At 49.4% G+C, this 16,993-nt stretch overlaps 1 protein-coding gene across 1 annotated transcript; it reads right to left on the reverse strand.

Moving 5' to 3' along the window:
• Nucleotides 1–7,108: 7,108 nt before the first annotated feature.
• LOC105943076 (apolipoprotein L3-like) lies at nucleotides 7,109–11,159 on the reverse strand. The gene is made up of 2 exons (XM_055143613.1): nucleotides 11,080–11,159; nucleotides 7,109–7,871 (listed from the first exon to the last, which is right to left on the reverse strand). The coding sequence occupies exons 1-2, from the start codon at nucleotides 11,157–11,159 to the stop codon at nucleotides 7,109–7,111; spliced, it is 843 nt and encodes a 280-aa protein (XP_054999588.1).
• Nucleotides 11,160–16,993: the final 5,834 nt, after the last annotated feature.

A 16,993-nucleotide genomic window follows, 5' to 3' on the forward strand; every position in this document is an offset into this window, starting at 1 on the left:
GGGATGTAGGGAATCGAACCTGGTTGGCTGAGTGCAAGGCAAACGCCCTAGCCGCTGTGCTATCGTTCCAGCCCCGATTACGCTGATTGAATTGGGCATGAACTCCACATTACTTTTTTTTTTAATTGCATTACCATGAGATACAGTTACAAAGTTTTACAAAGATTCAGCCATACAATGATGGAACACCCGTCCCTCCACCAGTGCACATTTTCCACCACCCACATTCCAGTCCTCACCCTGCCTCTATGGCAGACGATTTCCCCAATACGCTCTCTCTAATTTGGGGCATTATGTTTGCTCAAAATTTCCCACCATGGGGCTGGAGCGATAGCACAGCGGGTAGGGCGTTTGCCTTGCACACGGCCGACCTGGGTTCGATTCCCAGCATCCCATATGGTCCCCTGGGCACCGCCAGAAGTAATTCCTGAGTGCAGAGCCAGGACGAACCCCTGTGCATCGCTGAGTGTGACCCAAAAAACAAAACAAAACAAAACAAAATTTTCCACCACCATTCAAGTCACGGCTGCTTCTTGTTAGCGACATTGCAAAGGGTTGTTAGCATTTAACACATAAACAAGATGCGGTGTGTTTGAACCTATTCCCTGTTGGGGCCTCAGCAGCCAGCCTGAGACCCTGGCCAAATCCCCTGCCCTTAGAGACAGAAACAGGCTCTCTTCAAACAGGGCCCAAAGGCCCTGTGCCAGCACTCCACCCAGAAGGGCTCCCTGGTCGAGGAGATAGTGGGATGAAACTTAAAAGTCACCACTTGTCTGAGCTAGCATGCCCGACCTTGAGAGGAGGGGGACATAAATCATTAGTTAACATCTGTAAAGGGCCCAGCAAAATGTTTACTCAAGAGTTGATAACCAGTTGTCCATGGTGTCCACTCCTCCCTAAAAATTTGCCTTTAAATATCAGTATGTTGGGGCTGGAGAGATAGCACAGTGGGTAGGGCGTTTGCCTTGCATGCGGCCGACCAGGGTTCAAATCCCAGCATCCCATATGGTCCCCTGAGCACGGCCAGGTAATTCCTGAGTGCAGAGCCAGGAGTAACCCCTGTGCATCGCCAGGTGTGACACAAAAAGCAAAAATAAAATAAAATAAAATAAAGTTTGGTGCTATTATGTTCTTCCCCTATAGAGTTCTAGCTTATTATTCCTAATGATCTGATACATTGAGCTGTATATGTTTGATTATTTTTATTACTTTTCCTTTTGCACTATTATGTTTTGTTGTTTATTTTTTGCATTAAAACAAAAGTTATTTAGAAAAAAATAAACAATGGACAAGGAGGGGACACAATGTAAGTAGAGCCCAAGAGCATCGTATTGGAGAAAAGACGGGAAGAGAGACAATATTATTCCATTTATCTATCATCCTAAAAAGGACAGTATAAGAAGATTTATACACAGCTCTAGAAGACCCTTTATTTACATGTGTGCATGCTATATATTTATATTGTATCACTATAGTGACAAACTGCCAGCCAGGGTTGCCTAGAGATGGGAGGGAAACAGATTGGAAGGGGACAGAAGGAATCTCTGGGTGTGACAGGCATGTCCTGTATCGTGCTGCCATCTGTGAAAGCTTTTGAGTTGTGCACTTACGTTAGAAACAGTTTGCTCTACATATTTTTTAAAAAAATTAATTTTTTTTATTGATTCACCAGGAGGCACAGTAACAAAGCTTTCATGTTTGAGCTTCAATCATACAGTCATCCAACACCCATCCCTTCACCAGTGCACATTATCCACCACCAAAATCCCCAGTATCCCCCCTTCCTCCCATTCCACACCTCCCCCTGCCTGTGTGGCAGACAATTTGCACAATACTCTCTTTCTCTACTTTAGTTACCTTCGATATTTCGAGACCAGACCCACCACCACCCCTCATACCCACCGACAAGGCAATGCTAGACAATGTGTTTTGTATTGCTTGCTATGGATGCACTATAATGTCACTCTAGGATTTCTAAAATCTTAATAATTAAGGTCTGAAGAGGTCGCTGCAGCAAGGTGCTCGGGTTTGAGGTTCGTTTGTGTGTCTTTGTGTGTTTCTGGGTCGTGGCCGTGTGGGAGCTTAAGTAGATGGTGGCCGGGTGTGGCGTCATGTCAGAGTCCCCTGGGGGAGGGGAGGAGGAGTGCCCACTCTTCCCCTGTCCCATGAGGCCTGGCAGTTGGTGCCACTGCTGCTCATACCAGGAGCTTGTCGCTGACTTCTAGAAATTGGTGGCCCTCGGAGTTCCTAGGGGGTAGGTGGAGGAACGGCACCTACCTCCGTCTGGAGCAGCCCAGCGGAAACTGCCTATCGAAAAGTTCAAAGCCATCTGTATCTCTGCAGCAAGTTGCTCGGGTCCAAGTTTCATTTGTGTGTCTTTTTTTTTTAAGCCTCAGTCCCAGTGATGGGAATGGACAGAACCAATCCCCTTTCCGAGATGTCCCAACGGGGTTCACTGCCTTCAGAGCCAGGCGCTGCCGAGACGCTGTAGCAGGAGCGCGTGGGCACAAGTCCATGAGCCTCACCAGCACCCAGGGCGCACCCAAAAGATGGTGGGAGCCAGGTGAGGCGATGCCAGGATGCAGCTGCGGTCGGGGAGAGGGCGTGAAGGACGCAGGAGGTGGCTTGGTGAGGAAAGCGCGCAGTGGGCATACGGAGAGAGGAGCATGCGCATAGCGGGGGTGGTGTGGGGCTGGGGGCAGTTGCGAACATTTCACTGCTGCTGGGGAAGGAGGAGCGAGGGAAGGAGTGGACGGGATAGACACGGAGGGGCAGTGGTCAGAAGCCTTCCCCCTACCCACCACGTTCTAAGGATTGGCACCCGAGTGTCCTGCCATCGCTCCCCATTTACACTATTTCTACCCATGGCACTTGCTGGGTCATGAGTACTTGGATGAGAAACACTGTTTTTTTTTTTTTTTTTCTTTTTGGGTCATACCCGGCGATGCTCAGGGGTTACTCCTGGCTCTGCACTCAGGAATGACTCCTGGCGGTTCTCAGGAGATCCTATGGGATGCTGGGAATCGAACCCAGGTCGGCCGCTCGCAAGGCAAACGCCCTCCCCGCGGTGCTATCGCTCCAGCCCTAGGAGAAACCCTGCTTTATGCCATGCTTGTACCTCAGCTAGACACAGAAATCCCAAGTAAAATCGATGGAAGGCTGTGAACGATCCCAGAACTGATGATGAATCGAGTAAGGGGTGAAAATGCTTGGGTGTGAGGGTGGGAGGCTAATTGGACGGGGCTCTGATTCTGTTGGCTGCTTTTTGTTGGAGATACTGGAAGATGGATCAAGAGCCTCCCACAAGTAAGATCTGTACTCTGCCACTGAGTCTCACCCCCGGCTGGAAGAAATGGAGATCCTCTGAAAGCCACAGGAAAACATGGACGATAGCTAGGGGGCCAAGAAAAGTCTCCCACAAGGTGTATGCCAAACAGCATAGTAGGCGCTAGAGGCTTTGTGAATGACCTGGAGTTTCTGAATTTCCTGGGCCATGATTCTTGGCTTTTGTCCTGGGTGCCGGTCACGAGTACCTGTTCGGCGTTTATGGCCTCATGAATGGAAATACAAGGAATTAATGCCCAGTGGACAAGCCCCATGGGGAAGGCAAACAAAGATCTCATGCTTAGTACCTTTTGCTCCTCAGGACCGGTAGAGACCCTCCATAAATGTCCCGGCGTACTCCATCACCACAGTGGCCACCAAAACAGGAGCATATTCTTTTTTTTTTTTTTATTAGTGACTCACTGTGAGGTACAATTACAGACACTTTCGTGCTTGCATTTCAGTTATACAGTGGTCGAGTGCCCATCCTTCCACCAGTGCCCATTTTCCACCACCAATGGTCCCAGCATCCTTCCCCCCACCCCCACCCTTTTCTCCCTCTCTACCCCACCCTACCTCTGTGGCAGGGCATTCCCTTTTGCACGTGCTCTCTCTCTCTCCTTTTGGGTGTTGTGGTTTGCAGTAGAGGTATTAAGTGGCCATCGTGTTAGGTCTATAGTCTACTTTCAGCCCGCATCTCCCATCCCGAGCGGGCCTTCCTAGCACCCTTTACTTGGTGGTCCCTTCTCTATCTGAGCTGCCTTTTCCCCCAGCATGCGAGGCCGGCTTCCAAGCTGTGGAGTAATCCTCCTGGTCCTTATCTCTACTGTTACAAGAGCATATTCTTGTGTCAACTCCTTGTATAGCACTGTCTTCCCCCCTACTTCACTATCTCCTATGCCGCTCCTGGGGTCCACCTTCCACATCACCCCCCTTACCCACACTTCTGGCTTTGTGTGATCCCAGACCACACAGGCTTCATCAGGCCGCACCTCTGTGGGCGTTGGTGCTGAGAGTTGTGGGAAGCCATGGAAGCTTGGGGCAGGACTTGGCAAGGTCTGTTTCATTAGGCTCATGTTGACCCTGTGTGAAGGATGGGCAGGGGGCACGGGCAGTGCCACACAGGCAGGGACACCGCTGAAGCGCCTCTGTGGGTCTGGGTGCAGAGTGATGCTAACTTGCTCTCTCTCTCTCTCTCTCTCTCTCTCTCTCTCTCTCTCTCTCTCTCTCTCTCTCATTCATTCTCTGCGTTTGTGATGGGCCCATCTCGGCACCTGCAAATAGTTGCTTCTGCTTTATAAATTCAGTGCATCATGTGTCAATGGGCTGGAGCCATAGCACAGTGGTAGGGCGTTTGCCTTTCATGCTGCCGACCTGTGTTCGATTCCTCCGCCCCTCTCGGAGAGCCCGGCAAGCTACCAAGAGTATTGCACCCGCATGGCAGAGCCTGGCAAGCTACCCATGGCGTATTGGATATGCCAAACACAGTAACAGTAAGTCTCACAATGAAAGACGTTACTGGTGCCTGCTCGAGCAAATTGATGAGCAACGGGATGACAGTGACAGTGACATGTGTCAATCTGGAGTGCAGAGGAAGGAGCACTCAGCACATGGAGGCTTTCAGTATGTTTGTTGGACTAGTCTACAGAATACACGATGGAAAAAACTAGGAAGAATTCAAACATCTTGGGGCTGGAGCGATAGCAAAGCAGGTAGGGTGTTTGCCTTGCATTCGGCTGATCCGGGTTCTATCCCCAGCATCCCATGCGGTCCCCTGAGCACTTCCAGGAGTCATTTCTGAGTGCAAAGCCAGGAGGAACCCCTATGCATCGCCAGGTGTGAACCAAAAAGCAAAAAAAAAAAAAAGAATTCAAACATCTTGACTAGCACATGCCCAGCGATGAAGAGGCTCAGAGAGGTGTATCTTGTGTTCAGGAGTGTTTTTTTTTTTTCTGTTTTGTTTTTTGGGTCACACCTGGTGATGTTTGGGAGTTACTCCTGGTTCTGCAATCAGAAATTACTCCTGGTTGAATGGGGGAGCCATATGGGATGCCGGGGATCGAACCTGGGTTGGCTGCGTACAAGGAAAACGCCCTACCTGCTGTACTATCGCTTTGGTCCCAGGAATGGTTTTTGACATGGAAATTTTGTGATCTGGGCAGCCGTGTTCTTTCATTCTTCCTCATTTTCAGACCAACTACTGTTCCCACCGGGTCTTTGGAGTTTTATTGGAATTTCATGGTCTCTCCATGCACCCCAGCCCCAAACAGCACTAGGGATTCTTTGCCACATGGTCCAATAATCAGCACAGCACATCACATCACATAATACCACATCACAGCACTCACACCATAACACAGGTCAGCACAGCACAGCACCACCACTACCAGGTGTTACTCAGTGCCAAGGAAAAGAACCTACTGGAAAATGAAGCTGAGACCGGAGAAGCAGGTCCAGAGACCCAAGGGAATAAATTCCTCCTTGCTAGTCATCAGTGCATAGGAAGAGTCAATTGTTACAACATCTAGCTCATATTTTATTTATTTTAGGCATGTGACATACAATAGTGATACTGGTAGGATTTCATGCATAAAATATCTCAATATCACACCCTCCACCAGGGTGTCAGCTCCCCTTCATTGTTCCTGTATTATTGCCCCTCTCCCCCCCCAACACCCCCCCAACTTCCTCTTATAGTGATAGGCTTCTTTCTAAAGACCAGTTCTCAGTTTCCGTTGCCTTTTGGGTATTTCCTGTTTCCTTACTCTGTTTCTTTACAACCTACATCCCAGGGAGATCATTCTGTACTCCACACTTAGGTCTTTGGGTTCTCGGATGATGTTCAAAGGTTTCCCATGCGGGCATCTCTTTGTTCATTTATGTTTCAATACTCATGTCCTGAGTCTCTTCTTTAGTACCAAGCAGAAGGATTCTCTTCTTGTCCTACATCCCTTTCCTCCTCTATTCCAGGCTTTAGGTTCTGACTTAAAATTTTTAGAAAAGTTTTAAAAAGAACTGTGTGATTTACAAAGTCATTGATAGTTGAGTTTTAGGTGTACAGAGTTTCAACACCAAGCGTGCCCCCCCCCACAGTGTTCCCCTGCTCCCTCCCCCCACCACACAGACAGGCACATTACGAAGTTTGGTAAGATCTCATCTTCTCAGTGTTGTGGAGTCTGTGCTGTGGATGTACGGTTACTCCCCTCTCCCCCATCACCCGGATAACCAAAGCCCTGACCTCTGTTCCCCCCTTCCTTTCCTTTCTCTTCTTCTTCCTCCTCCCCTTCATTTCTTTTTTTTTTCTTTTTGGGTCACACCCAGCGATGCACAAGGGTTATTCCTGGTTCATGCACTCAGGAATTACTCCTGGCGGTGCTCGGGGGACCAGATGGGATGCTGGGAATCGAACCCAGGTCGGCCTCGTGCAAGGCAAATGCCCTACCCGCTGTGCTATCGATCCAGCCCCCCCCCCCTTCATTTCTTGCCTGCTCTGTTCTTCTCCTCCCTCTACTTGGGCTTCAAGGGTGATCAGGGCCTCCCTTTATGACATGACATTTCCTTGGCCAGTTGTTCTCTGTCGTACAGATACGTGAGACCATCCCGTGGTGGACCAGGCTTGGTTTTGACAGGAAGCCCTCTGTGTTATGCCCATCTCTCTCCCAACACATCTTGCCTAATGTGCTCAGCCACAGAAAAGAAAAAGTTAGATCAGCAATCCCCTAGCATTATCCCGACCTCTCCTGAGGTCTCGGGGCACATCTGCCCTCACATCTTGCTCTGTGGGTTACTCGGGGTCAGCTGGGATCTTCAGCACACTGTTGTGAATCTGGGACACCAGCTCCCTGATCCTCTCCAGCCCCTGGGTCCACAGTCTCAGCCTCTCTGCTTGCTCTGTCTTTGCTCCCTCCTTCAGGTGCCTGGACGCCTGCCTCAGGCTGTAGGCATCCATCAGAGCACAGATGCCAGAGGCAGCTCCATTCATCATCTTTTCACTCCTGGTCATCGTCTTAGCAGTGTTGCCCAACAGTCTCTGCGCAAAGCTCGATTGTGAGGCTGAGCTTTGGGTGGTAAGAGTGTGCCCCCAAACCCTTTTTAAACTCATGAAGCTGCTGTATAATGAAGAAAGTCTCCGCGTGTTTTGATGGAGAACCCCCATGGCCACCTCTTCTGGATAGATCCCCATTGTTGTCATGCCACTGGCTTTGGCCTCTATGGACGACATATTCGTCTGCTCCACGACGCTGGTGGTCACAGTTGTAGCAGTAGCCGCTGCCCCCAGCCCCAGTGCCGCTACTGACAGGTCCACACTCAGGCCTCCTGTCACGGGGGCAAGACCCAGGCCCACGATGGACATGATGCTAGACGCCAGCCCGGCGGAGTTGGCTGCCACGTTGGCCACAGTGCAGACCTTGTGGACCTGGTCAGCCCTGTCTGCGAGCTCCTTTAGCTGTGTGATGCGCTTGCCGAGTTTCATGCTCACCTCAGGAAACACTTTCGAGATCCTCTCCCTGAGGATGTCGGTCTCTGATGGGAGGGAGGTGTGGTAACTGTACATCCAGAACAGACCCGTTAGCGCTATGACTGACAGGTTAGCCAGAGTCCAGTAATGGTAATAGAAAAACAAAAATAAAACAAGGAGGGAAAAGAGCACTGCATTCTTGTGCTTCTGCTTCTGGCGGTGGTCCTCTCTGCCTTCTGGGTCTGTGATGAGTATTTTGTGCTTCCTCAGACTTTCACGAAGTACCTCTCCCTCCTCGCTGGAACAGAGAAGCAGTGATCGGTAAGTCGCATGGCGATATCAAACGGGCTGGGCAGCCCATACACACATACATCACAGAGCTTTGACTCACCGCTAAATGGAAAAGGTCTTGATGAATATAAGGAATTTTTCATAATATCAACCAAGTTTTGCAACATTTGAAACCCCATGATACTTACTGGGATTAAATGGGCGTATGTCAGCTTATGGGACTAGTAAATTATAGGGATTTCATAAACAGAACTTGTCATGCAAGGCAGTGAACACAGTGGTGTTCACAAAAGACTGGTGTCATTTGGTGGGATCTGTATGAACAAAGAGCAGGACTGGAGCAGAATGAAACTCCTTCATTCAGAGAACGGAGTGTGGAGTGAAGAATCAGTCTCTCACCGCAGACCTGCCCTTGGTCGTGCCCTGGCTCTGGGGTGTGAGATCCAGGTACTTAGAGGTCCCGATTGAATGACGCATTTTTGTTTTCCTCTCTCTCGGCTTTTGGACCCAGGTGTGATAAACAATGTGAAGATGTATGATGGAGTTGGGGGTCACACGGTAGCACATGGGTGGGTGTAGGCTAGAGTACCGGTCAGCCGGATGGATGGTAGCGAATGTTCTAGTCAGCATTTTTGTGGAAAGACTAAGATAGACAACAACTGTTCCTGAGCAAATCTTTGTTGGGTTCTGGAATCGCTGCCTGGACAAAGGTTTGCCCTGGACAAAAGTTAGAAGCCTGCCTTATGAGCTGGGGGAGAAGGCAGCTGGGATAGAGAAGGGATCACTAAGTCAATGATGGTTGGAGGGATCGCTTGGGATGGGAGATGTGTAGATAAAGGACCAAACGTGATGGCTTCTCAGTATCTGTAATCCGAATTGCAAACCATAATACCCATAAGGGGAGAGAGAGAGACAGAGAGACAGAGAGACAGACAGAGACAGAGAGAGACAGAGAGACAGAGACAGAGAGAGTAAGAGGGCAATTGTCTGCCATAGAGGCAGGGGGAAGGGTGACATGGGGGGGCGGTGATACTGGGGACATTGGTGGTGGAAAATGTACACTGGTGAAGGGATAGGTGTTTGATTATAGTATGACTGAAACTCAAACATGAAAGTTTTGTAACTGTAGCTCACGGAGATTCAATTTAAAAAAAGTTTTCTGGGGCTGGAGCGATAGCACAGCGGGTAGGGCGTTTGCCTTGCACGCGGCCTACCTGGGTTCTAATCCCAAGCATCCCATATGGTCCCCTCAGCACCACCAGGGGTAATTCCTGAGTGAAGAGCCAGGAGTAACCCCTGTGCATCGCCGGGTGTGACCCAAAAAAAAACCAAACAAAATAAAATAAAATAAAATAAAAAAAGTTTGCCTTGGGTTCCTTGTCACCCAGAGCCTTCTATTAAGAATCCTGTTTTGTCACTTTCGCAGGGATCTCCTCCAACTTGATGTCCCATCAGTCTCCACATGCAATGAAATTATCTGAACTCTAAGCCGTTGATCTGACTCACCAAAGTTCTGTTTGGTCAATTTAGTAAAACCCCCTCAACTCTGAATTTTCACAGCCCAGTCGCTCTGCACGTGTGCTGTGGATTCCCACTCACATTTGCTGTGTTTTCTCCAGGGTCACTTGTTCGTGGTCATGGTCTTGACCCCTGTCACACCCTCATGGATCACATGAACAGTTTGGAACAAGAGTTGGAATCAGTTTTCTCTGTCAGAGGGTGGTTTCCAGGTGGGGTTTTGGGGAGAATGTGGGACGGTAAGACTTCCCGAGGACTAGGGAAGGGTCCCATTGGAACCCACGCCCTGCTTCTCCCTCTGTAGCCTTTAGCTCACGTTTCTCCTGTGTAGTAACGTGTAACTGAGCCTAGCAGTTCGGGCATCCTAAAACCAAGGAGAGGGGGTGAAGCAGTATTATAGCAGCAGGGTTTTTTGCTTGCCTTTCACGTGGCCAACTTGGATTCAATATTTGGTACCATATATGGTCCTCTGTGCCCTCAGGAGTCATTCCTGAGCACAGAGCCAGAAGTAAGCCTGAGCACCACTGGGTATAGCGCCTACCCCACCACTCCTAAAAAAAAATTAACTGGAGGGATGGGAAGAACTCTGAGTCTTTAGTTGGGATTAAAAATAGAGAATCCTAGAGATTCTGCCCTCAGTCTACAAGGTGTCCAGTTCTGGATTTTTGAATTAAAATGTCCCCAAACCTCAGAGATGGAAGGGACCTCCACAATAGTTTTCTTGCTCTCTGTTCTCTTCTCAGACTGATGCTATTGTTCCTCTCCAATGAAGGTCACTGGGTGCAGCCACTCCCTGTTACTGACTGTGGCTTCCCTGGGTCTCCCCAGCTCCTGTTTGTGACCTATGACCCAGTATGCAGCACCTTCCTATCCCAGGTGTAGCTAGCTTCAGTCCAAATGAGCTGGTGATAGCAGCTCGTGTCAGTACACATGCAAACCTAAGGCATTCTGAAGGGCTCCATAGGTGCTCAGAGCGTTTCCCCAAATTGTTCAGGGTGAATACACTTGCATTTGCCTCAGGCTACAGGAGGGGGACTTTTTCTCCATAGAGGCAATTTGGGAGTGTCTTCAGCCTCGCTAGAATGACCCACAAATGGCAGGCACCCCTTCTGATGTTGCCAGGGTCACTAGGCCACTCTCCCTTAATCACTTCAGCTCTGCATCTTCCCATTATGGTTCGGATGTGAATGCTCGTGCAGCACCTCCCATGCTCCAGGCATATGTTCAGTCCTTCCTTCACCTTACTTTACTCACAGCCCTGCAGGGTGAAGACCCTGAGGCTGAGTGTGTGGAAGTTACTCAACAAAGCCACAGAACCCCTCTTCCCACTCCATTTTCATCCATCTCAATCCCTGGCCATTTGCTGCTCACAAAGGACACAGAGGAAACATCTCTCATCTACTGGGGAGAAGGTACAACTTCAACTCAACCGAAGGCTTCTCTCCACCAGGCGGAATGGGTTCCCTCGTGTCTCCCTCTGGAGGTACCTGGACAATTGGATTTCTTCTACGAATTTCTCCCAGGAGTTATCATAATCGAGCAGGAACTGCAGGAACTCTGGGTCCATGATGGTTCGAAGAGTCCGTCGAGCAAAGTGTCTGCTCACTAGGTGGAGACAGAGGACACAAGGTGAGAGGGCTCGAGTGCAGCTCCCCTGGTGCTGAGTCCGCGGTGCATCCACACGTGTCTCTGTCCGGGCACCGTGGGCAGAGTCACCTGGTGTGATAGAATGAAACTCCTTTTTTAAATCACATCTCCTTTCGTGTATTGAAGCCCCGACTCAAATATAACTGTTTGGAGTTCTATCTATCTATCTATCTATCTATCTATCTATCTATCTATCTATCTATCTATCTATCTATCTATCTATCTATCTGTCTGTCTGTCTGTCTGTCTGTCTGTCTGTCTATGTATCTATCTATGTATCTATCTATGTATCTATCTATCTACCTCTCTGTCTATCTATCTATCTATCTATCTATCTATCTATCTATCTATCTATCTATCTATCTGTCTGTCTGTCTGTCTGTCTGTCTGTCTGTCTGTCTATCTATCTATCTACCTATCTAGCTACCTACCTATGTATGTATGTATGTATGTATGTATGTATGTATGTATCTATCTATGTATCTATGTATCTATCTATCTATCTATCTATTGTTATCTTAGTTATGTTTTAAAATATAACTATTTTCACTGTACGGAAGGTGAAATGATGCTGAAGGTTGGGATCTAATCCCAGCTGGATTGGATTCCTGATAGGAGTTGGAGAAAAGGGGCTGGAGCTATAAATCCAGAGGGGAGGGCGTTTGCCTTGCACATGGCCGACCTGGGTTCGATCCCCAGCATCCCAGAGGATTCCCCCGATCACCGCCAGGAGTAATTCCTGAGTGCAGAGCCAGGAGTAACCCCTGTGCATCACCAGCTGTGACCAAAAAGACAAAAAGCCAAAGAGAGAGAGAGAGAGAGAGAGAGAGAGAGAGAGAGAGAGAGAGAGAGAGAGAGAGAGAGAAAAGAAAAAGATTTGGAGAAAAACCTCTTGTCTATCTGTCTGTCCACACCATGAGGATCAGAGGGAAAGTGGCCTCTGCTGGCCAGGGAGTGTGGTCATAGAAGTCAACCCTGCCACTCTTGATCTTGGGCTTTTTGTTGTTAGATTAAATGATCAATGATAAATGATCAATGGCCTGGAGCAATAATATAGCTCGTATTGTGCTTGCTTTGCCCGTGGCTGTTCTGGATTCAATCCCCGGCATCCCATATGCTCGCCAGGAGTGATCCCTGAGCACAGAACCAGGAGTCAGCCCTGAGAACAGACTGCTGTGTCCCACCCACCAGCAAAAAAAAAAAAAAAAAAAAAAAAAGAAGTTAAGCGATCTAATTTCCATTACGTCAGTGTGAATGTCTAGAGCTGAAATGGAATTGCCTTAATTAACCTGGGAGGAGGCCCAAGCTGTGCCTCAGCTTCTATCTCCTTTTGGAGGGTGGGGGTGTCTCCACGCAGTGCTCTTGAGCCTTGGAGAAACTCCTGTGATGCACCGGGAAGCCCCAAAAATATGATGGTGCTGGGGCCCTTTGGTCCGGGGTTTACGTGGGACACCCCAGTGGTTCTCAAGCCTTCCATGGCTGCATCCAGTGAGGTTCGGGAGGACCGTTTGGTTTGTTTGTTTTATCTTTTTGGGTCACACTGGTGATGCACAGGGGTTACTCCTGGCTCTGCACTCAGAAATTAGGTCACGTGATTCGTGCGATTACAAAGTGACATCTGGCTTCAGATAATTCAGAAATTATCCCTGGAGGTGCTCAGGGGACCCTATGGGATGCTGGGAATCGAACCCGGGTCAGCTGCATGCAAGGCAAACACCCTACCTGCGGTGCTATTGCTCCAGCCCCATGGGGGTGGGTGGGGGGGACCGTTTGGGATCTGGCGTCTTATCAGGGTCAGCTGCAAGCAGCCTGTGCCTCGAACCACACTAAATGTTAACCACACAAACTTCTCATTTTGTTGTGGAACACCAGTATCAAGAAGCCAGATGTCACTTTGTAATCGCACGAATCATGTGACCTCATCACATCTTGTAAGTCACAAGAATGAGGCCTTTTTCTGGCACCGTCAGTGCAAAGACCACAGAAGCAGGAAGAGCCAGGGCAGTGAGAAATCAGCCTGTCAGCTTAAGCAGTACTCGATTGTCACATAGGCGAAAACTTAACATTGCTCCCAGGCCCTCTCAGAGACATACAGAGGGGGATGTGCATAGCCAGGATGTTCTCAATGAATTGCCACCGTAAACACACATCTTCCAACTCCTCATCGACTTATTCCAGGAATCTGGGACCCAGTTTTCTTATCTCTATGACACCCCAGCCTCCGGACCTTTGCTCCGGCTGTACTGCTCCTCGATGGACTTTCACTAACAACATCACCTGGTGAAAGTTCACCTGTCTGTAGACGTCATCTTAAAAGTGGTCTTTGCGGGAACTGGAGCTATAGTAGAGCGGGGAGTGAGTTTGCCTTACATGCAGTCGACCTGGGTTCAATCCCCGCATCCCATAGGGTCCCCCAAGCACCGTCAAGAAATTCCTGAGCCAGGAAAAAAAAATAGGCCTTTGCTAGCAGGCTTTGTTCCTCTCTTCCCCACATCCCTGCGAGGCTGCCTTTCCTGCGTGTAGCTTTCCTTGTGTGAAGGCTCTGCACCCGTCTCTCTCCACACTCAATTCTGAGCCTGTCTCTTTCGGCTGCACCTTGTCAAACCAACGTGAAATGGATCATCGATATCAAGGACCAGACGGAGACAGTGAATGACCAATGACCAGGGCATGAAAGAAACCTCCCGGCCCTTATAGGAATTTATAGCTCTTCTTGGAAATCAGCAGAGGACATTGTCTCTAGACTTCCTTGTTTACCCAATTCAGCTAGCCTGATCCTAAGTGAAAAACAAGACTCTTAGGCAATCCTTCAGCTGAAAAGTCAAGAAAAATCTCTTCTTTAGAAAATCCCTAATTTCCTTTTTATTTTATTTTATTGGCTTTTTCAGTCATACCCGGCAATGCACAGAGGTTACTTCAGGCTCATGCACGCAGGAATTAACTCCTGGCAGTTCTCAGGGGACCCTATGGGATGCTGGGAATCGAACCCGGGTTGGCCGCATGCAAGGCAAACACCCTACCCGCTGTGCTATTGCTCCAGCCCTGAAAACCCCTAATTTATACACAGTCAGATAAGCTTTTCCTGCGATACCCTGTGAGTACCCAGCAACAGAGGCAGAACAGGATGGGACAGTGAGTGGTGGGCAAGGACCCTGGACATGCTGTTTGTGTGAAGGAAGAGGGGGTCGAGGGCAGAAGGACAGTGCGGAGAATACACCAAAGATAAAACAAAAATCTCTCGATAAATCCATCGACACAGTAACAGATCAACCAGAGCAGCCCAGCAGGGGGACCCCCAAATGCAGCCATTGGAAAGGGTTTCATTCTGGCCTCTGTGGGAGGTTCAGGAGCTGGTGGGGTTTCCTGTTGGGGGGCCAGGGAGCAGCCGAGAGGAGCTCAGACACCGGAAGTCCCTGTGGTCTTTCCTATCAATGCAGGAACCTGAGTTAGCAAAAAGATCCTGGTTGTGCTTTCCGAGCCTTCCTGGGAACCCCCAGACTGGCCTTTCCTTCCTCCCAGCCCCTGGGTTGAATGTGGGATCTGACCCTCACGGGGGGAGTCACTCAGTGTTTCTGGGTCTCTCCCCTGCACACAGGACACAGGATGGTCCCTGTCCTTAGACTGCTACTCGCCTTTAGGGATTGTTTTCTCAGTTAAAGACATACACACACACACACACACACACACACACACAAAAGACACACACACGCACCCACCCCAAGGTTCCTCTAGAAAGGGTGAGTGTGGGGGCTCAGCAGATTGTCTCCCCCGTTTCACAGGCAGCCCCTGGATTCTGGGCACACAGTTCTGCTCTAAGGTTGGGGCATAGCCCTGCCATCTCCCTGCTCCCTCTCCCTCATGGGACCCCGGGAAAGTCACTCCCCTCCTGGGCCTCAGTTTCCTCCGGAATCTGGCACTGAGCATGCACCCAGACTCCGGTGGGTGACACCAAGGCTGAGTCCTGGGGTCTCAGAGACAAGTTGATCGCTGAGTCTCGATGGAAATCCCCTGTCCCCTCACCCTGGGCAGCAGGGCCCTAGGGTACCAGAGCACAGTGGGGACAGGCTCAGATACCCCGCCCTCCTCCTCCTCTGCTGACCCCAAATTTCCAAAGAAAGAAACCCCCTCTCTCAAATCCACCTGCCTTCTGGGGTACCGAATGTCCTAGGTACACAAGGACCAGAGGTGTTGGGGTGTCCTGCTGAGCCCATCTGAGCCCCCCTCTCTGTTTAGGGCCCTGGTGGGGCAGCTACAGGTCACACAGACCTGGGATAAAAATCCAGGCTCTGTGAGTCCCTTGGGAGCTGGACCAACCCTGAGCCCGCCTTCTTTGTTAATTTTCTTTTTCTGAAGAATCCCATTCTCAGAGCGTTGTTGTGAGAAGATGTGAGTGGGGGGTCCCCTCTGCCCAGCTTACCGGGGGTGAAGAGAGTGGGGGTCCTCCTCAGGCTGCAGGGATGAGAGGATGCAGGAGCCGGAACAGCAGGTTGGAGGAGAGAGAGCACAGCGTCCAGCTGATATAACCTGGAAAGCGAAACTGAAACAAGCGCTTGGAGCAGGCGAAGCCGGGAAATCGATACGAAGCCAGGAAATCGATACTCATCAGGGGCAGCAGGAAGGATAAATTTATCACACCACACCCAGTTCCCAGGGCACCGGAGCCTCTATTCCACCTTCTTTTCAGTACTTTGGAGCTGGGGTGCCTGTAACCTGCCTGTTCTCTTGCTTACTCCTGGCTCTGCCCTCAGGGTCACTCCTGGTGGGCTCAGGGAAGCATTTGGGGTGTCAGGAGAGAATTCAGACCTGCTGCCTGCCAGGCAAGAGCCCTGCAGGCTGTGCTATCTCTCAGCACCCCCACCTTCTTCTCAGCCAAGAGAGACCCCCACCTCGAGCCCAAGGCCTGCATTCTAATTTCTCTCAGTTTTTGCTGCCCCTGAGGGGCTTCAGGAAGTCACCAATGTTTCCAGTATCCCTCCCAACTCCCCCGATTACTCCTCCACACCCCCCACTCCCGCCTCTGTGGCAGGCACATTCCCTCTTTCTCTCTTTCTCCTTCTGGGTGCAATGGTTTGCAATACAGGTACTAAGCAGGAGGACCTTGGACTTAACTAAGGTGGCATGACTGCCTGCCTCGTTAAGAAACACTTCTGTTTTATTTTCTTTATTAAAAAATTTATCCATTTTTTTCCCTCTTTATTGTGTCTTTGTTGGTCAAGTCCGAGAACTCTTTGCTTAAGCATAGATTGCAAAGGTTTTTCTCCTGTTCTAACTATTCATTTATATGTTGCATATATGTTGATTATAATGTTTGATTTAATTTTTAAATATGGTTTAAAGTTTAAATATGGCTTAAAACTACTGAGAGTTTTCCGCCTGTATGGGAGAGCCTGGCAAGCTCCCCGTGGTGTATTCCATATGCCAAAATCAGTAACAATGATGGGTCTCATTCCCCTAACCCTGAAAGAACCTCGAATTCAGCACCGTTGGGAAGGACGAGTAATGAGAGGCTTCTAAAAATCTCAGAGCATCTCATTCATCCTTGAATAGAGATGTTACTGAGACCGCTCAAGAAAATCGACAATCAATGGGATGATGATGATGATGATGAAAAAAACTGGTTAAGCTCCTGTGTTTCTACATTGTTCATTGAAATTGGTGGCCTCCTACATTATGTCTCATCCCACTTGGTGTGCTACTTCTAGGATATCAATATTGTAGAGTGTGAGATGAGGTGCAGGAGCCAATCCAGCCATG

The sequence above is a fragment of the Sorex araneus genome, chromosome 6, assembly GCF_027595985.1.
Source record: "Sorex araneus isolate mSorAra2 chromosome 6, mSorAra2.pri, whole genome shotgun sequence".
Classification (NCBI taxonomy): domain Eukaryota; kingdom Metazoa; phylum Chordata; class Mammalia; order Eulipotyphla; family Soricidae; genus Sorex; species Sorex araneus.